At 47.4% G+C, this 26,605-nt stretch overlaps 1 protein-coding gene across 4 annotated transcripts; it reads left to right on the top strand.

Annotated features, from left to right (window-relative positions):
- The first annotated feature begins 488 nt into the window (after positions 1–488).
- On the top strand, positions 489–26,605 carry dpf3 (double PHD fingers 3). Of its 4 annotated transcripts, none has more exons than XR_014758522.1 (12): positions 489–620; positions 9,915–10,075; positions 11,316–11,423; positions 16,427–16,560; positions 17,058–17,159; positions 17,644–17,716; positions 18,230–18,271; positions 20,009–20,146; positions 20,464–20,592; positions 22,184–22,926; positions 24,267–24,379; positions 24,651–24,675. XR_014758522.1 is itself a non-coding variant. In XM_084700660.1 (12 exons), the coding sequence occupies exons 1-12, from the start codon at positions 589–591 to the stop codon at positions 25,034–25,036; spliced, it is 1,176 nt and encodes a 391-aa protein (XP_084556786.1). In that variant the 5' UTR covers positions 489–588; the 3' UTR covers positions 25,037–26,605. The 4 variants fall into 4 exon arrangements, 3 of the variants coding, with proteins under 3 accessions (XP_084556786.1, XP_084556785.1, XP_084556787.1); XM_084700660.1 differs by lacking the exon at positions 22,184–22,926 and adding an exon at positions 24,969–26,605 and having other exon boundaries at positions 17,058–17,153; positions 24,651–24,732; XM_084700659.1 differs by lacking the exon at positions 22,184–22,926 and adding an exon at positions 24,969–26,605 and having other exon boundaries at positions 24,651–24,732.

Here is a 26,605-nt window from a genome sequence, read left to right as displayed (position 1 = left end):
CCAGTACCTTTACCAACGCGTCCACGTGATAAATCCGCCCTTCATCATCTCATTGGTCTATCGTTGCCCCATTTTGCAGTTTAACGATTGGCTGCTTATTTTATCAGTCAACCTTAACGCACGTCTCTGAACAGGCTACTTCTCTGTTCTACTCTTATCTTGAAATTACATTGTTGCCAAATGAAAATAAATACATTAACTACATATTTTCTAAATGGAAGTGGAAATTTCTATCATTGTGCTTCTTCGGCCTGGATAGTGTATGTGGCCAGTGCACAAATTGTAAACCCATCCGAAGCCATCTATTGACATGTTCAGCGTTTTAGGCTACTTAGAAGGAGACCCTTCATTTAGCCTTCACCACCACAACCAAACTAGTTTTTTTTTTCATGACTAAACCCAATGCATTAAAGCCCACTTATAAGGACGGAATGGTTTGACAGGTCTTGCCTAAGCCACGCCTGATTTCTGTATACTGTCATTGTATTGGTTGAGCAGCAGGACGCCTAGGACCGTATCGGTAATTTTTTCATAGTGGTCCAAAACTGCACTGAGATTTGGAATATTGGGTTACAGTCCAGCAGCAAAATGGCGACTGTCATTCAGAATCCTCTGAGTTCGTAAGTAGATTTGGGAATTCTAGCATTAATATTTTCAAGGCTCTTTATTTTTATTGCATGCAACGAATGCGTTCAAAGAAAATATATTTTTAGTGATTTTTATAGACATATGAAGCATGAATTTTCTATTATGTATTTTTTTTTATCAATCTCAAATGGACTCTGACAATTACAAGTTTTCGTAAATTCAAATCATGTTGGAGCTCATTAGTCTGAACAAATTATTCAGAACAAGCATGCACAATCATGCGCAAAGCTACCGGACAAATGTATTTTCTCATGCTCACGTTCTGCGCTGCAATTCACTCTGCATATGGTTCTAGTAGCTTACATAGTGAAGCAAGTTCTACTTAAAAGTTTTTGCAGGGTATAGTTTGAAGTAGCCTATTAGTCGCGTTACGTGTGAAGGAAAACATCTCATTGTGGAATTAGCCTTCATATTTAGCGCGTAGTTCAATATGGTGAGGTCGGTCATGGAAACGCTGTTGTTGAAAGATCAACACACTTAAAACAGTTCTCATGTAAGAAACAGCTGCTTCACACATAGTTTCTATCCGCAGATAACCGACAATGTAATTTACCGACTTCAATTGCCTACTGTAGTCTACAATCTGTACTTTGTGTTCACTTGCAAGTGAATCATTTAAGTCAGACATTTGAGTTTAATTAGTATACTTATCCTTTCCAAGCGATCTTGAAGTGTTGAACACCTTTTGCAATTATCTCTTGCGTTTTCACTTAGGCTATGTCAAATTACTGCTGACAATATGATAAGCCTGGGGATTCTCAGATGTGATCGCTATGAGTTTTACTCTACATCGACATCATTAGACAGTAGGATTATTTATCCTCCTCAATCGTCCTGGAATGTAGCGAGGGTTGTCCCGCTATCACGCAATCTATTGTGGAAGCGGTCGTAAATCCAAGCCGCATTCCTGGTTTTCACTGATAGATTTTCAGTTTAACAATGTCAACATGTTGTCTTTTGGCCTCATGAGTGCTGTTCATTTCGTATAGTTACACGTACGGACTGTGCTGTGTTGGAAACTACATGTTAGGGAGAAAGCGTCAAGTGTTAGATGTTTACCGCCATAGGTCACATTCAGCATGATCGGTCTACTCGTCAAAGGAATTACGTTCTTGCATTCAAAGAAAAGTAGATTATTTTGCGTGAAGACATAAAGGGAGACACTGTGTGTGCCATCACCATCTGACCCAAAATATTGTCACTATTGTTGAACGATGGTTCCAGTTGGGTTCGGTTTCTCCATGAGGTATCTTTGTATTCAGGCAACGTTCTGTTATACCTGTTAACAGGACTGTTGAGCTGAGTTCCTCACATCCTGGTCTCATTGTATAGGTCTCCAGACGTCTGGAGAACCAGGGGAGAACCCCGTTCCCTTCTGGCAAACAGCCAAATAATAAAATGAAGTGCTCTGTTTAAATTGCAGTCTTGACTAAATACAACGCTTCTTCTCACATTCGCGGCTCTTCCCAAAGTCTCAAGGTAGGAGTATTAGAACAAGATATGTGATTTTTGTTTGTCTCTATTGCGACTACCAGAGAATTCTGAGCCTGTGCCCGCGAGTGAAGGTCACTTGTAAACACTCAGACAGATTACTGTCTGGAGTCCCCTGTCATGGGGATGTTTTCGAATCCGTTTTATTTCTTCCTTTGGCCGCAGCATGATTTAGCAACATTTAATTTCACTGAAGGGGATAGTCACTTCCGTGCATCTGCTTATCAAGTCTTGCAAAAAAAAAAAAAAATGCAGGAACATAAGCACTTAGATGTGTTTGTATTTCTGTTAAAGTAAGCAGGGGGGGGGGGGGGCAGGTGGGGGGTGTGTGTATATATGTTTGTGTGTGTATATTTGTACAGTACGCGTGCATGCGTGTGTGTAAAAGGGGAGTTTTGAGATCTGGAGATTAGCGGTGTCCTACCATCATCCTGGGTCCATCTGTTGAGAGATGCACAGAGAAGTGGAGTGATAAAAAGAGACAGACAGAGAGAGGGGAAGAGAGAGCGAGGGAAGGAGAGAGAGAGGAAAGGAGAGAGAGAGGGGGGGAAGGAGAGAGAGAGGGAAGGAGAGAGAGGAAAGGAGAGAGAGAGGGAAGGAGAGAGAGGGAAGGAGAGAGAGAGGGAAGGAGAGAGAGAGGGAAGGAGAGAGAGAGAGGGAAGGAGAGAGCCCCATCTGCTACTTACAGGATTCCCCTGTTACCCCTCCTCTCCCTGACGCCTAGTTTTCAAAACCCCCCAAAATCTATTGGGGAGGAGGGGGCCGGGAAGGGGTGGGGTGGGGTGGGGTGGGGTGGGGGGGTCATCAGGGCAAGGGCAGCATAAACAGACACACAGATACATACAGGGGGGTTACCAGGGCAAGAGCAGCATTAGTACACACACACACGCACACACACAGACGCACACAAACACACACACACACACACACACACACACACACACACACACACACAGTGTCCCATCCAAGTAGGTTATGGTCCCAATAGGCAAAAAGGGAAAACAAGAGAAATCATCTCTGTGAATCCTTTGTGTTTCTGACTGTGTTTGGTACAGAAGAGAGGGACTCTCGGAGTGAGTCATTTACATGCAAGTAAGGACAGGATAATAGCCTTCTCTCAGCTTGTCTCACATGAATACAACTCAAAAGCAGATGTCATCAGAGACTGTCTGGCCCTGCATATTCTGCTCATGCATGTTTATCCCATTATCTTCACATTTAATTTCAGCAGGATTTGTGAGACCAGGCAGCATGTCAGCAAGGGTAATGGCATCAAACATTCTGCTGTGTCGTAACATGTCTATAGCATAAGACAGTGTCGTTTACAAACACATGTGCACGCTTTCTTTGTTGTGGTTGCCTCAGTGTTTTCTTTTAGGTTTGGTGTTGAATAAAGATGAGGGGTTCAGGTGGGAATAGCAGAGATGGCTTTACTGGTTGAGATCTGGGGGGCGGGCTGAGAGAGGTGGAAACGTACAAGGGGTGTGTGTGTTGGGGGTGGGGGGGGGGGGTAGCTTGCTCCCCATCCCCCATTTGCGTGACTGAGAGAGAGCGAGTGAGTGAGTGATGGTGAGGGGGATTGTCTGTGTGGTAGGATCTGCTCGGTGAGGGTTCACACACACTCCAGTCCCAACACGGGGGGCAATCCATGGGCTTTGTTTTTCCGGGCTGTGGGAATGGCCAGGAATGTTTTTCAAGGCTTTGGGAATTTCAAAATGGCCAGGAAGAATTTTATAGGGAGACTCCATGGAGGGATCAATCCCTTTTCCTGTGCTGCACATGGACCTGGTGCATGTCTCTGTGGCTGAGAGCCGACCAGTGTGTGTGTGTGTGGAAGTGTGAGGGGGAAGACAGAAAAGGAATGTGCACATGTGTATGAACAGAGATATATTGCACATGGTGTAGGACAGTTCTTTTGCCCTTTTCCCTCCCGCTGTGCCGTCTTGAAATCCACAATCCACCCCCATATAGTACACCAGCCTGCATCATCCGAATCTGTAACTATCTCTCAGTTTTATCTCATTCCTCACAAAACTAGAGTGATCGTTTACCACACACTTTCCTCTCTCTTTCACTCGCTCTGCCTTTCTACTTGTTCCTGTGTGCCTGTGTGTGTGGTGGTGGTGGGGGGTGATGTCAGGGTCAGGGAGAACATGACCTTGGTCCATAAAACCTCTTTCCCCTTCTCCTCCCCCCGTCCTCCATTCTGTCTCTCTTCCTCTAACATCCGTCTCCTCCTTCTCCCTCCCTCCCTCCCTCCCTCCCTCCCTCCCTCCCTCCCTCCCTCCCTCCCTCCCTCCCTCCCTCCCTCCCTCCCTCCCTCCCTCCCTCCCTCCCTCCCTCCCTCCCTCCCTCCCTCCCTCCCTCCCTCCCTCCCTCCCTCCCTCCCTCCCTCCCTCCCTCCCTCCCTCCCTCCCTCCCTCCCTCCCTCCCTCCCTGCGGCCTACATAGCCTCATGTAGACTTGTCCTCACCCCAACCTCCCATTTCCCCTCCCCCCCTCCCCTCCCCCCTCCTCCCCTCCCCTCCTGCGTCTCTCCTGTCCCCAGCTGGAGAAGGGGGCCTCAGAGCCTATCCCAACTCACGACCAAGCTACTCTGCTGGGCTGTCTTTGTGCAGGACAGTGGGGCGTCTCCAGCAGAAGGCTGATATCATAACTTCCACACTAATCTGATTGAGCCCCTCTGCTGGGCTTTAAGCGCAGTTTGGCTCTGTTCACTATAGTCTCCTACTAGACACACACACACACACACATATATATACTGTATACTTTGTATAGCAGAAACTGCAGAGAGAGAGAAAGAGGGAAAGAGTGTATAGATATCTGACCAGTTAATCTAATTGAGGATCTGAGTTGTAAACAGCAGTCAGGAAAATGGCCCCACCTCCAACTGAATTAGCAGTTCTTGGGTTTCGTTCCTGTTGAACAGTAAGAGTATGTATCCGTCTGTTGGACGTGGAGATGCCATGACTACACCATGGATGTTTGAGTTAAAGGAGCAACATTCTCCCTGTGTCTTTGGATTGACCCAGGTCGTAGTCTTAAACTGGCACAGATGTGAGGAGCACATTGCCGAACCCTGTTGGCTTAAAGGCCCCTGTCCAGCACGCCTGGTCTCCTTGGTTTTCACCCTTCCCATCCATGTTCCTCTTTTCTTCTCAGTCGTGTGTGCCCTTTTCTTTCACCTTTACAACCATTGCAAATACATATTGTCAATTGGATTACAGTAAGAAGCATGTGATGTAGCCGTGCGTCAAAGTGCGTGTGCTGAGAATGCCGAGACAGACTCGCGCACACACACAGACACACACACACACAGTTGGATGTGATAGATGTTTGCTTCCTGTGTCTTAGGACACAACGCGACTCAGCCTAAGTGTTCTTACTCACTTGGTTTAAGTCAGTCGTTTACTTGTTCTGCTGACACTTGCCCTACTTCCCTCTCATCCTCAGTTTACACAAGCAGCTCGTTATCACCGTGTGTTTGTTTAGGTTTAGGAGCTCATCGAAGGCATGTCCTCGCAGCCTGTAGGCCAGCAATCTGTGACAGTGTTGAAGGCATGAGGCAGGTCTTGTAGCTGTACAGTTGCTGCTATAGAGGACAGGGGAGGAGGGGTGAGGAGGGGTGAGGAGAGGAGATGAGGGGGGAGGGGTGAGGAGAGGAGATGAGGGGGGAGGGGTGAGGAGAGGAGGTGAGGAGTGGTGAGGAGAGGACACGAGGGGAGGTGGGGTAAAGAGAGCGGATGAGGGGAGGAGGGGTGAGGAGAGGAGATGAGGGGGGAGGGTGAGGAGAGGAGGTGAGGAGTGGTGAGGAGAGGACACGAGGGGAGGTGGGGTAAAGAGAGCGGATGAGGGGAGGAGGGGTGAGGAGAGGAGATGAGGGGGGAGGGTGAGGAGAGGAGGGGTGAGGAGAGGGGATGAGGGGAGGAGAGGTGAGGAGAGGGGAAAGGCGAGGAGGAGGATCTTAATATGTTTGAAATGCAGGAGGTGTTGATGGATCAGTGTCCTCCTCCACACCTTTCATGTGTTCCAATGAAAATAGACTGCTGTGTGTGTGTGTGTGTGAATAGAAGATACGCACACACACACACACACACACACTGATTTATAGACCAAAGTCTATACATTTCTGGAACATTAACTGGAACACTCTGTTCCTGTCTGTAGTAGGCTCAGGGGCAGGACAGTAGGTCTATGCACCTGAATATTCATGATGTATTTATAACCCTTCATTGTGAGTGCAAGCTATTAGCAAAGTGTCATGCATATGGAATGCAATTAGAATATAACCCGTCCAATGAAAAGCCTTTGGTCCATTATTCATAGGCACCTGTGACTTGTGAGGGCCCTTCACGTTCAAGAGGAGAGAGAAGGGAAGTGTACTATGAAGTGTGTGCGTGTGTGTGTGTGTGTGTGTGTGTGGAGGGAGGCTGATGCAGGGACAAGACAGAAAGAGATAAAAGAGGCGGATGTATGAAGAAAGAGGAAACAGAGAGAAAGAGAGAAAGAGAGTAAGTATGAGAGAGGTCTGTTAGGATAAACAGATGAAGTGGACTCTTTGGCAGATATAAAGTATTGCTGTATAACTCTCTCCTCTATAGGAGCATGGGGGTGCCTAAAATTAGCCTGACTGTCTTGGACATTTCAACTCTGTTTATATGAAAACATTCCACAGGCTTCTCAGCATCACTGAATCAGTCTCTGTGTCTGCATTCCAGGTCTGAAAAGAGCAGAGCATTTGAATCTTGATGGCATTTTTGTGAACAAAAATAATGCTTAAACTTTACCAGGAGTAGGGATGCAAGGATTGTGGATTTTGATGGTACGGTTTTAGTTATCCCGGAATTATCACATTGAATGCGTGAGACTTGAGAGCCTTATAGTTTATTTTTGCCTTTATTTCAATATATTAAAAACTAAAATATTGGGAAATTCAGAGACAGACGTCAGAAACAGATGACATGACAGTCATGTCTAGCTCCCTCAAAATGACTTTATAATCTCCTCTCATCTCCTCCAATCTCTATCTGCAACACAACCCCCAAACACACGCACGCATGCACACACAAACAAACACACACACACACACCAGATTCCATCAGTATCCAGGAAACTGTTCCCTGAGAGGAAAGTGTTCCCCTAACATGCACAAATCTGTTCTTATATAACCCTATCAACGCCATCAGGGGCACACAGCCTTAATGGGATGGTAACGCATGGCAACAACTGTGTGCTCAGCTTGAGGTGAAGGGATTCCAGGGTACTTTTTCTGTCAAATACTTCAGACATAAGGACAACTGGTTGTGATGGCGCACTCAAAATCTCTCTTTCTCCCATTCCCTGTCTTTCATTTCTGCTTTTCTTCCTGGTTTGCACACGTACACACACGCACGCACACACACGCACGCACACACATACACACACGCACACACACACACACACACGCACGCACACACACACACGCACGCACACACACACACACACACACACACGCACACACACACACACACACACACAGTGAATTGTGCTCTTATGTGCTCTGTTCCTCTATCCTTATGTAAGGGTTTATCAAGCAGCCTGGGGCATTCCACACACGGACGATTGTCGAAGTGGGACAGATATGTGCAGGGAATATGGGATGACAGGAAGGGGGAGGGAGGGACGATGGAAGGGAGGGAGGGAAGGAGAGGTAGGCGGTAAGAGGAAAAGTAAGGGAGTAGTTGAAAAACAATATGGAGGTGGAAAAGACAAGCTAAAGGACAAGAAAGTCACCGGTTGAGATAATGTAATTATAAAATACACAACAAAATATATATGACAAAACCCCATACTCCTTCTGTCACTGCGCACCTCCAGTCTTCTGAGTACACCTTGTTACCACCTCATTACAATGTCTGGTTGACTTTACTTTCTGTTTATCTTCCCTCATCAAGCCAATACTCCTCTAGAACAGGAACACTGATATCTGTGATGGAGGTTAAGCTTTGACTGTTGATGATATTCTCTGATATGCTCTTATCAACATGATGGTGTGACATCTTTTTATAACCCCTGTACTCTTCAAACAAATACCCATATTATCCCTTCTCCACTGAATTCTTTTGTGACATTTAGCAGGTCGCTACGGAACCTTACCTGTTGATTAAACAATATAGAAGCCTGCCTGGGTCTTTTACAGTAACTGTTAATGATGCCAGTGATACTGTACTTTCCTATTAAAGATAGGTGTCGGTACTTTCTGCAGTTCAGTGACTGAGAAACATGTATCACTGCGTGCTGTATTGTTATGAGTGAGACCAGTACTGGTGGACCACAAATTCTCTTGAATTTCAAGAGAGATTGATTATTGTAATGGTGCTTTTAAATAGCTGGCTCCATTTCAGCCATTGGGAAGTGATCTGATGTTCTCCAGTGAAGAGTTTGACGAGACTGCAGTGCTGTAATTGTGGTCTGTTGCAGAAACATACTGGATGCCGTGTCAGATCAGTGCCGGTAGCCGGATAAACACATGTGAGAAAACACAGCTGATAAACATTGATTATGTGGTCAGTTCAATGCTTGTGGTTTATAAGCAAAGTCAGCGTTCACTCACAATCATTGTTCACCATCTTCTTCATGAAAGCCAAGATTGTGGATGTTGCCACAGCATTTTGGTCGTCCACTATTCAGCGTCAACAATCTTTCTACTCAGTCCGTTTTCTTTACTAACTCTGTTACTTCACTTATCCTTCCTAGCTTCCTCCCTCAAGTCTTCCCTCCCTCCCTCCCTCCCTCCCTCCCTCCCTCCCTCCCTCCCTCCCTCCCTCCCTCCCTCCCTCCCTCCCTCCCTCCCTCCCTCCCTCCCTCCCTCCCTCCCTCCCTCCCTCCCTCCCTCCCTCCCTCCCTCCCTCCCTCCCTCCCTCCCTCCCTCCCTCCCTCCCTCCCTCCCTCCCTCCCTCCCTCCCTCCCTCCCTCCCCATGCCCCCTTTCCTCTCCTCCCTCCATCATCCCTCAGTGAACAGTACACCTCTTTGTAGGGCAGAGTGTGGCCAGAGAGCTCTGGTCTTTGTCCAAGCAGGCATTCCTCACATTTCTGTGTCTCATCATCAGCTATGGGCAGGACCCATCACTTCTGATCAGGCAGTGGAGGGGACACCCCGACAGACATCCACTGAGGCCCTCTCTAGAGAGTCTTTAGGACCCCCTGCTGTCACAGTCCCCAGTGAGGGGGGATCATGCATGTGGACAGAACTGTGGACACTGACTACTCACTAGATTCCTAAACGTGACAATGCTGACACAGCCTTCTTTCATATGCAGAACATTCCATCAATTTGTCTAAAATCAGGAGACACTTTTATTGAAAATGACTTACTTTAGATAAGGGGGATTCAAACCTGAAACCTCTGGATCTGCAGTCATGTAGCAGCTACCTATGAACTGTCCCCAGTGGCATTCACAGTTTGAGTGTATGTTTGTGTAACCAGAGGACTGGGACTGAGCCAGTGTCTGACTGACCTCTGCTGATTGATGCAGTTCGACCGTCCAGCAAAGTGCAGCTGCATGCTGGGTGTAACTCTGCATGCTAATAAACACTTAAACAACGTTAGCATTCAGCTGACGGGAATATGGTTCAGCAGCAGCATAGAGGTCATCAATCCACATCAATTGTAAGCACAACCGATAAATCGTTTGTGAGCTAACATCAGTGGAGATCCCCAGTACTCATGCTAATGCTCACCTAGCCCGGTTAAAGGAAGCTAATCCTGTCTGTCGTGTGTCTGTTCTCTCGCAAGACTGGGGGACCAGTTCTACAGAGAAGCCATTGAGCACTGTCGCAGCTACAACGCCCGTCTCTGCGCCGAGCGAAGTGTCCGCATGCCCTTCCTGGACTCTCAGACAGGGGTGGCCCAAAACAACTGCTACATCTGGATGGAACAGCGCCACCGACAGCCTGGTAGGTGGTACTGCAGTGGGGACAAGCTGGAGGGGGTTCAGCATGCAGACAGGAAGGAAGGCGGGAACAATTCATTCATATTCATTCTTGCATGGTCAAAAGCAACCAGAAGCATTCTGCTTTTTTGGATGAAAAAGATGAGGTTTGTGTGTTTCAGTTAAATGATGGATGGACAGACAGAACAGAATAATGAAACAACTCTTTCCAGATATTCAGACGACTGAATCAGCTCCTCTGTGCTCCTTTTTGTACCCCCTCTATTGTAAACATGCCCTTCTTGTCTTTCGGAATTATTCTGAGACAGACACAGACCTGTGCATGCAATCAGCACATCTGGGTCACCCAGACAAGGGGAACAATATGCTCAATAAAGAGCTGAACACAAATAGACTTCATCTCACATGCTCAGCCCTGGGGCCACACCCTGTACTTTGTGGGCAAACCTCAGTTTCATTATATACATATTCTGGGTTTATCCCTCTCTCTCTCTCTCTCTCTCTCTCTCTCTCTTTCTCTCTCTCTTTCTCTCTCTCTCTCTCTCTCTCTCTCTCTCTCTCTCTCTCTCTCTCTCTCTCTCTCAGCCTGCCTCTCTCTGTCTTTCTTTCTTTCCTTCTCTCTTTCTCTGTCCATTTGCTTTCATGGGACAAGGTGGGACATATGGTCAGATGTTCCAGATGCAAGATGAATGCTAAACAGATTCTGCTGGGACACAACCCAATGACTCTCATTTCTTTGTCCAGAGACCAGATATAAAATATATACACAGACACAGCCATGCCATAAACATAGCACTGAAATATGACAGGTACTATCAAACATCCGGAAATAGAGGCCTGCACATTCTAGATGTTTTAATGTGAATGTCAGCGGACGTTTTGCACACGTGGCTTCTCCCCAATGGTTGTTAATGTTCATCTTGTGTGTGTGTGTGTGTGCCTGTGTGTACGCCGTGTGTGTGTGTGTGTGTGCCTGTGTGTACGCCGTGTGTGTGTGTGTGTGCTTGTGTGTACGCCGTGTGTGTGTGTGCCTGTGTGTACGCCGTGTGTGTGTGTGTGTGCCTGTGTGTACGCCGTGTGTGTGTGTGTGTGCTTGTGTGTACGCCGTGTGTGTGTGTGCCTGTGTGTACGCCGTGTGTGTGTGTGTGTGTGCCTGTGTGTACGCCGTGTGTGTGTGTGCTTGTGTGTACGCCGTGTGTGTGTGTGTGTGTGTGCCTGTGTGTACGCCGTGTGTGTGTGTTTAGGTCAGGCTGCAGGACAGATGTACACCTACCCGGCGCGTTGCTGGAGGAAGAAGAGACGTCTGCACCCTCCTCTTGATCCCCAGCTGCGCCTGTGTGAGCTCCGACTAGGTAGGACCGCCCCTTCATCTACAGCCCTCCCACCTACATCACCCAGACGCTAGCCAGCCCTACATCTACAGCCCTCCCACCTACATCACCCAGACGCTAGCCAGCCCTACATCTACAGCCCTCCCACCTACATCACCCAGACGCTAGCCAACCCTACATCTACAGCCCTCTACCTACATCACCCAGATGCTAGCCAACCCTACATCTACAGCCCTCCCACCTACATCACCCAGATGCTAGCCAACCCTACATCTACAGCCCTCCCACCTACATCACCCAGACGCTAGCCAACCCTACATCTACAGCCCTCCCACCTACATCACCCAGACGCTAGCCAACCCTTCATCTACAGCCCTCCCACCTACATCACCCAGACGCTAGCCAACCCTTCATCTACAGCCCTCCCAGCTACATCACCCAGACGCTAGCCAACCCTTCATCTACAGCCCTCCCACCTACATCACCCAGACGCTAGCCAACCCTTCATCTACAGCCCTCCCACCTACATCACCCAGACGCTAGCCAACCCTTCATCTACAGCCCTCCCAGCTACATCACCCAGACGCTAGCCAACCCTTCATCTACAGCCCTCCCACCTACATCACCCAGACGCTAGCCAACCCTTCATCTACAGCCCTCCCACCCACATCACCCAGATACTAGCCAACCCTTCATCTACAGCCCTCCCACCTACATCACCCAGACGCTAGCCAACCCTTCATCTACAGCCCTCCCACCTACATCACCCAGACGCTAGCCACAAACAACTCTACATCTACAGCCCTCTACCTACATCAACCAGACGCTAGCCACAAACAACTCTACATCTACAGCCCTCTACCTACATCAACCAGACGCTAGCCACAAACAACCCTACATCTACAGCCCTCCCACCTACATCACCCAGATGCTAGCCAGCCCTACATCTACAGCCCTCCCACCTACATCACCCAGACGCTAGCCAACCCTACATCTACAGCCCTCTACCTACATCACCCAGATGCTAGCCAACCCTACATCTACAGCCCTCCCACCTACATCACCCAGATGCTAGCCAACCCTACATCTACAGCCCTCCCACCTACAACACCCAGACGCTAGCCAACCCTACATCTACAGCCCTCCCACCTACATCACCCAGACGCTAGCCAACCCTTCATCTACAGCCCTCCCACCTACATCACCCAGACGCTAGCCAACCCTTCATCTACAGCCCTCCCAGCTACATCACCCAGACGCTAGCCAACCCTTCATCTACAGCCCTCCCACCTACATCACCCAGACGCTAGCCAACCCTTCATCTACAGCCCTCCCACCTACATCACCCAGACGCTAGCCAACCCTTCATCTACAGCCCTCCCAGCTACATCACCCAGACGCTAGCCAACCCTTCATCTACAGCCCTCCCACCTACATCACCCAGACGCTAGCCAACCCTTCATCTACAGCCCTCCCACCCACATCACCCAGATACTAGCCAACCCTTCATCTACAGCCCTCCCACCTACATCACCCAGACGCTAGCCAACCCTTCATCTACAGCCCTCCCACCTACATCACCCAGACGCTAGCCACAAACAACTCTACATCTACAGCCCTCTACCTACATCAACCAGACGCTAGCCACAAACAACTCTACATCTACAGCCCTCTACCTACATCAACCAGACGCTAGCCACAAACAACCCTACATCTACAGCCCTCCCACCTACATCACCCAGATGCTAGCCAACCCTACATCTACAGCCCTCCCACCTACATCACCCAGATGCTAGCCAACTCTACATCTACAGCCCTCCCACCTACATCACCCAGATGCTAGCCAACTCTACATCTACAGCCCTCCCACCTACATCACCCAGATGCTAGCCAACTCTACATCTACAGCCCTCCCACCTACATCACCCAGATGCTAGCCAACTCTACATCTACAGCCCTCCCACCTACATCACCCAGACGCTAGCCAACCCTTCATCTACAGCCCTCCCACCTACATCACCCAGACGCTAGCCAACCCTTCATCTACAGCCCTCCCACCTACATCACCCAGATGCTAGCCAACCCTACATCTACAGCCCTCCCACCTACATCACCCAGATGCTAGCCAACCCTTCATCTACAGCCCTCCCACCTACATCACCCAGATGCTAGCCAACCCTACATCTACAGCCCTCCCACCTACATCACCCAGATGCTAGCCAACCCTACATCTACAGCCCTCCCACCTACATCACCCAGATGCTAGCCAACCCTTCATCTACAGCCCTCCCACCTACATCACCCAGATGCTAGCCAACTCTACATCTACAGCCCTCCCGCCTACATCACCCAGACGCTAGCCAACCCTTCATCTACAGCCCTCCCACCTACATCACCCAGACGCTAGCCAACCCTTCATCTACAGCCCTCCCACCTACATCACCCAGATGCTAGCCAACCCTACATCTACAGCCCTCCCACCTACATCACCCAGATGCTAGCCAACCCTTCATCTACAGCCCTCCCACCTACATCACCCAGATGCTAGCCAACCCTACATCTACAGCCCTCCCACCTACATCACCCAGATGCTAGCCAACCCTTCATCTACAGCCCTCCCACCTACATCACCCAGATGCTAGCCAACTCTACATCTACAGCCCTCCCACCTACATCACCCAGATGCTAGCCAACCCTTCATCTACAGCCCTCCTCACCCAGAGAGTACCACCTTCATGCTCTCAGCAATATCCTACCTAAAAATAACAGTTTCTACCAACAAACATTTATACACAACCCATTTGGACACTATACACTTACCTTCTCGTCTACAGATCATTCACTCACTCTATATTGTTTACATCTTATACTCTTTTCCCTTGCACTGTTACACGCACGCAAACACACACACTACTGGCTCTACAGTGGAGTTATATTGTTCCCTTTCTGTCCATCTGGCTTTGGTTAGCCTCTCGTTTTTTTGGTCTCCAGGTTCACTCTCTTCCTGAATCAATGCCTTCTCTCTCTGTTCTCTGTACTACACACACACACACACACACACACACTCTTAGCTACAGAACAGAAGCACCCTAACTGGGCCCCTTTAATCATTTGTCCATGCAGCATTAGAATGTAAGTGAATCCTATGAGGTGAAAGGATATGTGTGTGTGTGTGATCGTGTTTGAATGGTATGGGTGTTAGTGAGTGTGTTATGTGGATTGTGTGTTAGTGTGTAGATGTGTTAGTGTGGCATGTGTGTGAGCGTGTGGATGTGTTTGTATTAAGGGTAGGACTAGTGAAGGAATGCCCCTGCCAGGAACCTGATAAGGGGGAGGAAGAAAGGCCAGTCTGTGTCTGAGCCTTCCATCTCCATTGTTTTCCTGGCTTCTCCAGCCGCAACTCAATACTACAGCTGTGACCATGAACACAGTCAGCCAAGAAAAGGGAAGGAGTCATTTTTAAGAAAACTCCCCAGAAGATTCACAAAATTTGAGCATGTAGTGAAATAAGAATTGTGTCTCAGGCTTTTTTATTCAATTGAATTTCTATTCCTCCGATGTAAACAGTACATTTATCAACACTGCGAATGCTTCCCTTTCTTTTTTGGTTAGCTGTTCAGTAGGGTTGGGTAGCGAAACCCAGTGCTATTATGGCACCGGTACCTATATGACTGGTATGTACCGGACCAAATCAGAAATGCAGATTTTTGTGTTTTCATCAATACAATAGGTCTTGAGACGTGTTTGTGTGTGTGTGTTTAGGTTAGTAATCTGCGTGAGTAATCTGTAGCTACCTCATTGGCTATGCACAACATTCTGCTCTACTTCCCTCCCCCTATCCCAGGGGGCTGGAGAGGTTTGGGGGGGTGGAGGAGGGAGAAAGGAGATAAGCGGAGGAGGAGGAGGGGGGGTGTGTGCTAAGGAAGAATGGGCCAGGGGCAGGGGTGAGGGGGACTGGGGGTGGAAGAGAGGGAGGGGGATAGCAAAGGGGTGAAAGGAGAGAGGGGTAGGGAAAGGGATGGAAGGGGCATGTGTCTGGTTAGTGACAGTCAAGACAACCTGCCTACGCAGACACAAAGAGAGAGGAGGAAGAGAAGGCATGGAGCGACGAAGGGAGGGGTTAGAGGGGAGATGGAGGTGTATCAGTTATGACTCTGCTCCTCATAACAAAGACTTAGTGTCTACGGAGCTTCCTCCCTCAAGTCTACCCTCCCTCCCTCCCTCCCTCCCTCCCTCCCTCCCTCCCTCCCTCCCTCCCTCCCTCCCTCCCTCCCTCCCTCCCTCCCTCCCTCCCTCCCTCCCTCCCTCCCTCCCTCCCTCCCTCCCTCCCTCCCTCCCTCCCTCCCTCCCTCCCTCCCTCCCTCCCTCCCTCCCTCCCTCCCTCCCTCCCTCATACCCTTTCTCTTCACGTCCTCCCTTCATCCTCTTTTATTACAAACCCCAAGCAAGGGAGAAGCTTTACTCACCCTCCAAGTTTATCTCTACGGAAATGAAAGAAAAAGACTCATAGAAACGGAGAGAGTGTGTAGAAAGAGACAGATAAAGAGAATGAATGAGAGAGTGACAGAAAGAGAGATGTTCAGAGAGGGGAGGAGGGGGGGGGAAAGAGAAGATGATAGAGAGAGAGGGATCTGTAGCTGGAGAGGTCTTGATCCCTGTTGCTTTGATGAAAAACAAACAGGAAGGAAAACAACAGAGGGCCAGACCAGTCTCTCCCTCTCTCTCATCCTCCTGTCCTCTTCACCTCTTCTTCATCCACCCCTTTCATGTGTGGCACCTGGTCGGCTTCAGCTTGTAATGGTGCTGAGTCGGGGGTTGGACCTCAGACATAGAGATGATATTTACACACCCACACACACACAGACACACACACACACACACTGAAGGACAGTGTGATGTATTCTGTTGTTGGGCACATCTGCCTTCTCTATACTCCCCTCCGTGGCTTTTTCTTAATCTCATCTTTCTCCACCGCCCCCCCCCCCCCCCCCCTTCACCCTCCCCTCCATCCACCCCTCCACCAGAGGCCGAGTTGGCCCCGAAGCGGGAGGCCCCCCCTGGGGAGGCGACAGCCCTGGAGGCCCTTCTGAGAGGAGAGGGGTTGCTGGAGAAGAAGAGCAACATGAGCAAGGAGGAGGAAACCCTTCTGGAGATCCAGGTACCACAGACCACCAACAGGGGGGTCACCCAGTGGCACAGGTCACCTACAGGGGGGGTCATCCAGTGGCACAGGTCACCTACAGGGGGGTCATCCAGTGGCACAGGTCACCTACAGGGGGGTCATCCAGTGGCACAGGTCACCTACAGGGGGGGTCATCCAGTGGCACAGGTCACCTACAGGGGGGTCATCCAGTGGCACAGGTCACCTACAGGGGGGGTCATCCAGTGGCACAGGTCACCTACAGGGGGGGTCACCCAGTGGCACAGGTCACCAACAGGGGGGTCATCCAGTGGCACAGGTCACCTACAGGGGGGGTCATCCAGTGGCACAGGTCACCCATGACGAAGAGGGGGTTCATCATCAAACTGTCTTTTTTTCCCGAAATCCTTTCATGTGGTCACACCTTCACTGAAAGGAAACACAGAGAGAATGGTCTTGGTATGTGGAAGGTGTGAAATATCAACCCCTCTTCCTCTCCGCTTCTGCTCGCTCAGAGGGTCCTGGAAGCCGACGAGAACGGGGACGGTTTCCATGACGACGAGGACTTTGAAGTGGACACTCCAAAGAGGAAGCACAGAAACAAAGGCAGAGTGAGTGTGCGTGTGGGTTTCTGAGTTTGTGTGTTCAGTATACACATTACTGTGTACAGATAAATAGATGGATAAACAGAACGAGAAAGAGATATCGAGAGATATATAAAGAGAGAAAGAGATATACACAGAGAGACACAGAGAGAAAGAGATATACACAGACAGACACAGAGAGAAAGAGATATACACAGAGAGACAGAGAGAAAGAGATATACACAGAGATACACAGAGAGAAAGAGATATACACAGAGAGACACAGAGAGAAAGAGATATACACAGAGAGACACAGAGAGAAAGAGATATACACAGAGAGACACAGAGAGAAAGAGATATACACAGAGAGACAGAGAGAGAAAGAGATATACACAGAGAGACACAGAGAGAAAGAGATATACACAGAGAGACAGAGAGAGAAAGAGAGGCAGGACAGAAGGCCCAGTGTGTATTCGTGTCTCCCGCATCATCTTTGTGTGTTTGTCTTCTACTCCAGGGTCGAGGTTCTGGTCGGAGGAGGACCGAGGCGGTTGCCAACGACGACCAGGACAAACCTTACGTCTGTGACAGTAAGAAAATACATCTTGAAGATATGCATTGTGTGGTCATCGTGTGGTTGCAAGGTTATTTAGGTCATGTAAGTCTTGAAATCAGAAGGAGCAGGCCTAATGAAGCACATCCCAATGGCGTAAAGATCTGACCAAGATCCCTACCGCAGGGCTGTCCTGACCAGTCCATCACCCTTCCATGTATACACGACAAGAACCGCTCTCTAAAACCCCTTCTATTTAAAAAGGTCATCTGCAACCATTAGCATCAGATCAATGCTCCTCTTGTTTTCCCTCGGAGCAGAGAGCAGCTCCCTTTCTCCCCCACACAGGAGGAAGGAGAGGCCAGGCTCACGGCTGGACGAGCCCAGTTTACAGCTCTCTCCGGGGGAGAGACACACAGGACTGTTCTCTCATGGTCTGGAAGTACCCTCTGAATGAATAGAAACCTCACTCACTTTTGTGTTTTGTTTCTTTTTCTCTCTCTGTTTCCCCCCCAACTCCCGTTTGCCTTTGTCTCTCCCTCTGTTCCAGACAGAAACAAACAAAAGCATAACTCAAAATCCGCTGACTCAGGTATCTGGACATGTCGCCATCTTGTCTCTTTAGGGAAATGCTGGGCTGTGCTAATCCCCAGGCTGGTTCACCACGGCCTGCTGTTGCTCTGTGGCTCGTTTGATCTTGTCTGCAGCTACTTTTCCGCTAAATTCCGTGCACTTTGTAACTGCTTAAGCGTTGACTGTGAAATCAGAGCAAGCTTGCATGTCACTAACAACACTGTGTGCCCGTATGCTAGCACGTTGCTGTGGCTGAATGGTTTTCAAGCACCAGTGTACTGTAGGTAGTGCATTAATAAATACACTGCAAAAAAGGTCTGCTAAAATACAAGAACTTAAAACTAAATTTGAAGAGAAAATTACTATAAATCACTATACTAGTGAAAGGATCTTGCTGCATGGACAGATATTTGTACTCAACAAGATATCTAAATAAGTTGGTTCCAGTCTAGAAATAAGTTGGCTTAAGAATATATCACAAATTAAAAGATATAAACTAGTAAATCATTTTTGAAACAAGATGATAAATATTATATTTCCAGAACTAAGATTTTAAATCTTGGGAGGCAGAACAATTTGCAGTGTACAAACTATATTTCTTAACAGCTACTCTCAGGCCTCACCAATGAGAACACTGCTTAAGTGTTAGAATCACATCTTTATCAAGTGTCGACAGGTCATGCCTTGTGGGCTTCACAGACATGATCGAACACAAAGGTCATTACACAGAACTTAAGCTTTGGTTTTCAATAGCATCTCCATTTAATAGCTGTGGGAACTAATATTAACTTACACGTCTGTTGTGGGGATTTCAGGTTGTTAGAAAGCGTATACATTGTGATGTCAAAATGTTTGTGTGTTCATTAGATTAATAGTATCGTCCTTTAGCTGTTGCAGTCTCAGTGATATTCTGTTTTGTTGTGTGTGTCTAGAAAGCTTCTCTGAAAGATACACTGAGTAAATGTACCTGTTTGGTGGAGTAGAGTCCTGATGTTCCTTGTTCCCTGAGATCTGATGTCTATCTTGTTCACATCTCTCTGGCAACGTCAAGCGCTGTTCATTAGAAAGCCTTCATTCCTTCCTCTCTCTGCCCTGCGTTCTCTGTTTTCCTGCTGACAGGTAACCCTCTCAACCACTCCCTGGCTTCAGGGTAGCAGAGACAACAGCTGCTAGATTTAATTCCAATGACAGTTCTTTAAATATACCCCCCAAAATTATTAGATTAGATGAGGATGGAAAAGGTAATTAACATATGTGTTGGCTGCTGGTTGTTGTTTTGGGTGCTTCAGCCAGAAACTTGTTATCCTGCTTAGAACAGGCTGCTCACGATGCCTCCTTTCTGGATGTTTTCCGTCAAGCAGAGCTCAACTGTCAACTGGACTGAAATACAGACCAAACACATTATCTCATTACTGCCTGTACCGTGCTGTAGCCAGCCCAGGGCAACGTTTCTGGGTGTGTTTTAGTCAGCGGCTTCCTAGTCCGTGTGTAGTGAGGTGCGGTGATCCCTGGTTGAGGTAGTGGCTTACATTACAGGGACTACTGCATCACCCTACCAACAACCACTGTAGTTCTACTGTGTAATACAGCTCTTGTAAAACATGAACCTTTGTTTTCGGCGTGCGAGATTGAGGCATTGGTAGCGATCTGAATTTTAGCAGGTTTTTGGTTCATGGGTAGAACATCTTTAAGTGTTCTAGAATGTTCTGGAATCTTTTCGCCGGGTTCTAACAGTTTGGGGCTCTGTTGTCAACAGTCTGTGGGAAGCGCTACAAGAACCGTCCGGGGCTGAGTTACCACTATGCCCACACCCACCTGGCAGAGGAGGAGGGGGAGGAGGAGAGGGAGGACGAGGTAGCCCCGTCCCCACCACCACGGCCAGACAACCACAAACGTAAGAGACCGACCCTCAACCAGCCAACAGAAAACAACGTCAAACAACATCAAACATTCAGTAACTCTACCGTGTGTGACGATCTCATCGATGCGTTGAAGGCTGTGTACTGCACACATTGCAGATTAAACACCTGGTGAAAAAAAACATGCAAAACTTTACATGCTGATATATACTGGCATATAATTACTGCAACCCTTTTATTTCATGTATAGATTATTGGTGCAACCATCCAATAATTAACTGAAAACTAACCAGTGATTCGGTAAAGATGAGTACAAGTATGAGTAAATCCAACCAAACATGTCTCCTCACAGCTCAGAAAGGCCCAGATGGCTCCATCATCCCTAACGACTACTGTGACTTCTGCCTGGGGGACCAGGACTCCAACCGGAAGACCGGCCAGGCCGAGGACCTGGTGTCCTGCTCCGACTGCGGACGCTCTGGTGAGTCCAGCTTCCTCATCCCTTACCCTCCTCATCCCTCACCCTCCTCATCCCCCACCCTCCTCATCCCTCACCCTCCTCATCCCTCACCCTCCACCCTCCTCATCCCTCACCCTCCTCATCCCTCACCCTCCTCACCCTCCAGCTTCTTCATCCCTCACCCTCCACCCTCCTCATCCCTCACCAACCTCATCCCTCACCCTCCAGCCTCTTCATCCCTCACCCTCCACCCTCCTCATCCCTCACCCTCCACCCTCGTCATCCCTCACCCTCCTCATCCCTCACCCTCCACCCTCCTCATCCCTCACCCTCCTCACCCTCTTCATCCCTCACCCTCCTCACCCTCCAGCCTCTTCATCCCTCACCCTCCACCCTCTTCATCCCTCACCCTCCACCCTCCTCATCCCTCACCCTCCACCCTCTTCATCCCTCACCCTCCAGCCTCCTCATCCATCATGTGGGAACGTAGAAAATGTGTGAATTTATTGTGATATATTTTGAAGAATATGAATTTCGACATCGATTTTTGTTATTATTATTCCCATTTTAGGGTTATCACGTGACTGATTCAGGTTACTGATCTTCTTTCAGGACAACATATTCAGCTGTTCTAACTTTCCGTGTTGATGCTCAGGGGTTATGACAGAGATCTAGATTCCTCTCTCCAAGTGCAGGCTTCTGGTCTTGGAGTCAGCGCATACGTTATAAAACATTCTCCTGTCTTTATTTTCGTCAACACATCTCATTTCTTAATTTCTATCTTTTTAAAATTTGTAATAATTATTTTGCTTCCTTTGTCCGCTATCTTGATGTGAGTTCCTCCTGTTCTGGCAGACTGAGTCTGTACCTTTGCAGCGGTAGATACTGCAGTGTAACGCTTTGTTTTGTTTGCTGCCTGGTTTGACGAGTTGTGCCGGGGGGCAGTGGAGCAGGGTTGTTTGGGGAGACAGTTGAACACACTCTGACAACTGTGCTTCTCTGACAACTAGGGATTGTCTCTGTGGAAGGACGTTTGTTGCTGGTTTTGTCAAATAAACACATGTAAATAGGCAATTTAATTGATTGACAAAACCATGTCATAAATTAGCTATGAATAAGCTATCCATGAACAATGAGCTATCAAGGAGCTATCGGTGAACCTAGTGGATAGCCAACTTGATGCAGCATCCTAGACTGACAGCTGCCTGCTTTCATCCTGCATGCCTCTCAGTGTCCACTTGTCAACACGTCTCTCTCCTACGAGTTCTGCCATAGAAGACGGCTTCTGCAACATCCTGTCCTCCACAACCATTCACTCTTTTGTTCTACTTGTCCTCACGCATTTCCTCCATGACGCTCTGATCTGCTTTCCGTATTTTTCTTTTTTTTTTTCATCCGATCGGCCTGTGAGGTGAAAATTATCCACAAAGTCGTCATCAATCCTCACCTTTGCCGTGAGAGAAAAAAAAAAGTCGTAATTGCAACCAAAACTTAGTCGGACTGTGGCTTTGTTATGTGTGCTGGTGTGTTTAGAGTCGCTGTGGGAGAGGTGGAGAGGCCCTGACACTGTTGTCTTGTTTCTGTTGCTGTCAATCTGGTGTGCTCGCATTAGCCGGACGACGAGGCCTGAAGAGAGTGAGCAGGAAGATGAGCGTTCTTGAAGAATTGTTCGGCAACGCGTCTGACAGCGAAGCTTCCACGTTTCGCGGCTTTGAGGACGACGAATTGGAGGACATTTTCTTTTCGGATGACGACGGACAGAGCTGAGAGAGGCCGATTAGCTTGCCGACTTCAGCTCGAGTTTTTGCTTTGGAGTTTTTGTTGTTGTGAAAGGAACACAGGAACATCCGAGACGACCGTCTGTGCCAATCTGGCCCGGCCTGCTGATGCATTCAGTTTATAAACAATTTATAACTTTTGATATTAACAAGAATGGACTTTGCAGCAGCTGTCTGCTATGTGGAAGCGGCTCGGCGAAGAAGCTCTTATCTGGATTCTGATTGATGGACATGACGAACTGTTGTCAACATTTGGATTTAGCCTACTTGTTCAATTTCATGTTGAACAGATTAGCCTGTCAAGATATATATTTAATGTCTGAGACCAAACTGTACTGCATGGAAATCAATACATTAATAAAACATCTAAAAAATTAAAATATCTTGGTAACACCTTGCCTCAGGACTGAAGGAAGAACCAAGGTCGAGAGCAAAGCTTTAATCAAACAAAACTAAAAGTTGGTTGACATGCCATCTCCATGGCTACATGGACAAAGTGCCCAATGAGGAAGCAAGGGAAGGGATGTTCCTGGGCTCTGAGTTGCTCCATTGGCCTGTGAGGACAGTTAGCTGAGAGGTAAGAGCCTGTCGGCATTTCGTCATTTCGTCATCCCTCTCTGTCCTTAGAAACCATTGACTTTGGTTGTTGGTATCAATTTTTCTTTAATTTATATAATCTTTCAACACCTAAACGTTTAACCACAGGGTTGGGCTTGGGTCTGTGATTAAATACACGTATTACCCAGCAGTTACTGAGGTTTCAAACTTAATGCCACACACAGATGGCAGATGAATTGGGATTGATAATTCATTTAACTGTCACTGCATTCAGTTTCCTATTTGCTATCTCTCCGTCTGTCTGTCTGGGCACGCTCAGTGTTCCTGGCCAACTTTTTAACACTGAGTGCATTTATCTTCATTCCACCTATAAACAAAGACTGTCAGTGAAGCTATCTGTCTGTCTGGAAGGTCACAGGGAGGAGGAAGGATTTGGGTTTGGCTGGACGCCCAGTGCAGAGTCAGAGCCTTGAGAGGCTCTGCACACGGTCTCTGTTAGAAGCTGAATCATGCTTCATTGAATGTCCGATTGATAACTCACCTTTGACCTCCCCAGTTTGTTGGGGAATCTCTGTCACTGGCCGCAAAGTCGTAAAAGGAGTGAAAGGACTCTTTCTTGTACAGTAGCCGTGTTATTGAAACGCTGTATGCTTTGGTTTAAGATCAGTGTTTTGGTCAAATGTTTGATATGGGATTGTGTTTTTCGAGAAATGCCCTGCCGTGCGCTCACAGCAGAACATGGAGGAGGGAGGACTGTGAGTTCATTTGTTTTTCGAACGATTTTCAGGCTGTATGGAATTTCCACAGAGCAGCAGAACTCTTTATTCCTGAATGTGGAGCTCAATAGATGCCCTAGCATTCTGCATCCTAAGCCTTGAAAATAATTTTTTTTCACTGGAGGGTATTCAATAACAGGAAAGATCCTTGTCCTTTCTGAAGGAGCGTCAAACTGTAATCAACTGTGGACTACGATATTGATCTACAGTATGTGGCTGCGTGGAGGAAAGGATCACAAGCCTTTTGTGTTTTTTGTTGTTGTTAATTCATGCAATTCAGTGTGTATCGAGGTTCAGCCATGTTCAAACACAGACTGCCAAACATCTATTCAAAAAGTTCATCATTACATGAAGCAGCAGTGTGCGTCTGTTCTGTACTTTGAGAGGACATGAAGAAGACTAATAAAAACCTTGGCACCAGAACGAAGAACCAAGGAGAGAGAGCAGTTGGCGGGGGTGTTGGTGGGGGTACAGGGGAGGGTGGCAGCTAACCATCTGTCTCATTCAGGAATAAAGTACTTTATTTCAAGAAAATATTTCCACACCTGTAAACAAACTCTCCTCCTCTCTTCCCCATCCCCAGGTCACCCCACCTGTCTACAGTTTACAGACAACATGATGCAGGCAGTGAGGACTTACCAGTGGCAATGCATAGAGTGCAAATCTTGCAGCCTCTGTGGCACCTCAGAGAACGACGTGAGTGGAAGAGCCTGCTGGCTGACATAGCAGCTGGAATCACTGACAGGTCAAAAGCATGAAGTCAAAATGCAAGCCCGAAAAATCATTAGTAATCATAAATGAGTTTACCACAACGATCTTCTCCAGTGAAGACCATCCACCGTCTTGGGCTGACGTGATTGATTTATTTGGGACCTTCGTTCCCGGACGTGTTGATTACGGAATGATTGAACTTCCTCCAACCTGAGAGTGACAGGATGTGACGTGTCCATGTGCTTCTGTTCCACAGGACCAGCTGCTGTTCTGTGACGACTGTGATCGTGGGTACCACATGTACTGTCTGAAGCCTCCTATGACCCAGCCCCCTGAAGGTAAGACAACACACAGGAAGGGAGGTCACATTTCAGAGGACGTCGACAACGTCTCTCTGCTGCATTCTGTGTGTCTATTTTTCGGTATCTCTGTCTCACTCTCCCTGTCTGCCTCTTTGTGTGTTTCTCCCTCTCTCTCTCTCTCTCTCTCTCTCTCTCTCTCTCTCTCTCTCTCTCTCTCTCTCTCTCTCTCTCTCTCTCTCTCTGTCTCTCTCTCTCTGTCTCTCTCTCTCTAGGGAGCTGGAGCTGTCACCTGTGTCTGGCTCTGTTAAAGGACAAGGCTTCAGCCTACGAAGAGCCATAACATCAGTCAACCACCAGCACCAACCAGGACATTCCTCTTGCCACACACCTACACACACACACCCTCACACATGCACATACACACAATCACAGGCTCAGGGCAGACATTAGTCTTACTTCGTCCAGTTGTCAGCTTCTTGTGGAAGAGTATAGCTTACGCCCCTGATCCAGGAGTCAGGCTATCTGCTAGCAGCTCTCTACCTCACAACTCCTGCCAACCTCCAAACATCAGAGAACACATCCCTCAAATGAAATTCACACATCAAGTAGCACAAGCTCATTCAGAACCCAAACCTAGGTACAAATTACTACAAGTTTGTGTATTTTCCACAATACAACATTTACGGTATAACACAACCCACAACCAACACTTCTTGAAACCAGAGTTAGAGTCAGTTTTACTTGTTTGTTTGAATTCATAGATTCCCCTGTGTCCCCTGCGTGATTAGATTTTCAAATGACAGACTTATTTTAATATTTAGTCTTACTTGATACTCTGTGATACCTTATTTGACCAGATTTATAAAGCAAACTGTTATTAATGCTGCATATGGAGTGAGAGCACTGCATCTTGTTGCTCTAACATGACTCTCTCTCTGAAGCTCAGCAACATTCTCAGCCCACGCTTTGTTTCTGTATCACCGTGGTAACTAGGAGACTAAGGTGCTTATGAAAACACTTGTCCGAAGACACTCAAAATTAAACTGTTATTCATGCATTCCTACTGATATTGACGGTTACTGTGGGTAAATGCTTGGTTCAGAACATTAAACTACTGTTAAATTCCTGGTCTTATAATAGGACAATAGCTACACATGACCATTGATAGCTGTCACATGGTATAAAGATTTTACATGGCCTCTAAAGTATATCTGAAAATTATACTCAGCAAGCAACATGCTGTCTTTAAGATTATTTTAGACTTCTCCGTACAATATGTGTGCATCAGGTTTGTACATGTGTGTTTTATGCATCAGTAAATGTTTACTAAATGTTTCATGAAGCCCTTTTGATTGTCTTTCAAAACATATTTGTACGTTGTGAGATTGCGTGCCCTCTGGTACAAATGTCTCTACATGCGACAGTCAAGGACTATTTGGTCAATTTGAAGTCCCAATAAGCTTTAAAAAAAAAAAACGCTACAAAAAAGGAATCCAGATTTTATAGTCTGAGACAAACTCAACTTTAAGTTTAGCTAACTGTTTTTGATTTGAAAATATGAAATTAAATCGTAAAGACAGTAAAATTGCATCGCCATGACTGGAAATGTCAGTTACTAGTATTTTCTACTCTTGTTTTTTTTTGTGTTTTTGTATTTGGTATTGGTTTTTCCCAAAGACAATCATGCGGTAGAATTAGATGTGAATAACTTTTTGAATGTGTTTGTCGTGCCTCCCTTGCAGTCATTTCAGCGTCATTTCTTACTGTTTGTATCACGTTCTTACCCAAACAAATGTATTCAATATCATTTATTTTTATTCGTGAAAATTGCCTAAAGTACTTTGAAACCATTTTATGATTTTGTTGATGTTTACTTGTTTGCTTTTTATTGGGCTGAAATAAAGATTTT

Source organism: Hypomesus nipponensis, chromosome 6, assembly GCF_054491055.1.
Source record: "Hypomesus nipponensis isolate SF chromosome 6, ASM5449105v1, whole genome shotgun sequence".
Lineage (NCBI taxonomy): Eukaryota > Metazoa > Chordata > Actinopteri > Osmeriformes > Osmeridae > Hypomesus > Hypomesus nipponensis.
The sequence above is the reverse complement of the archived record's forward strand: the minus strand, read 5'-3'. Positions and strand labels throughout refer to the sequence as shown.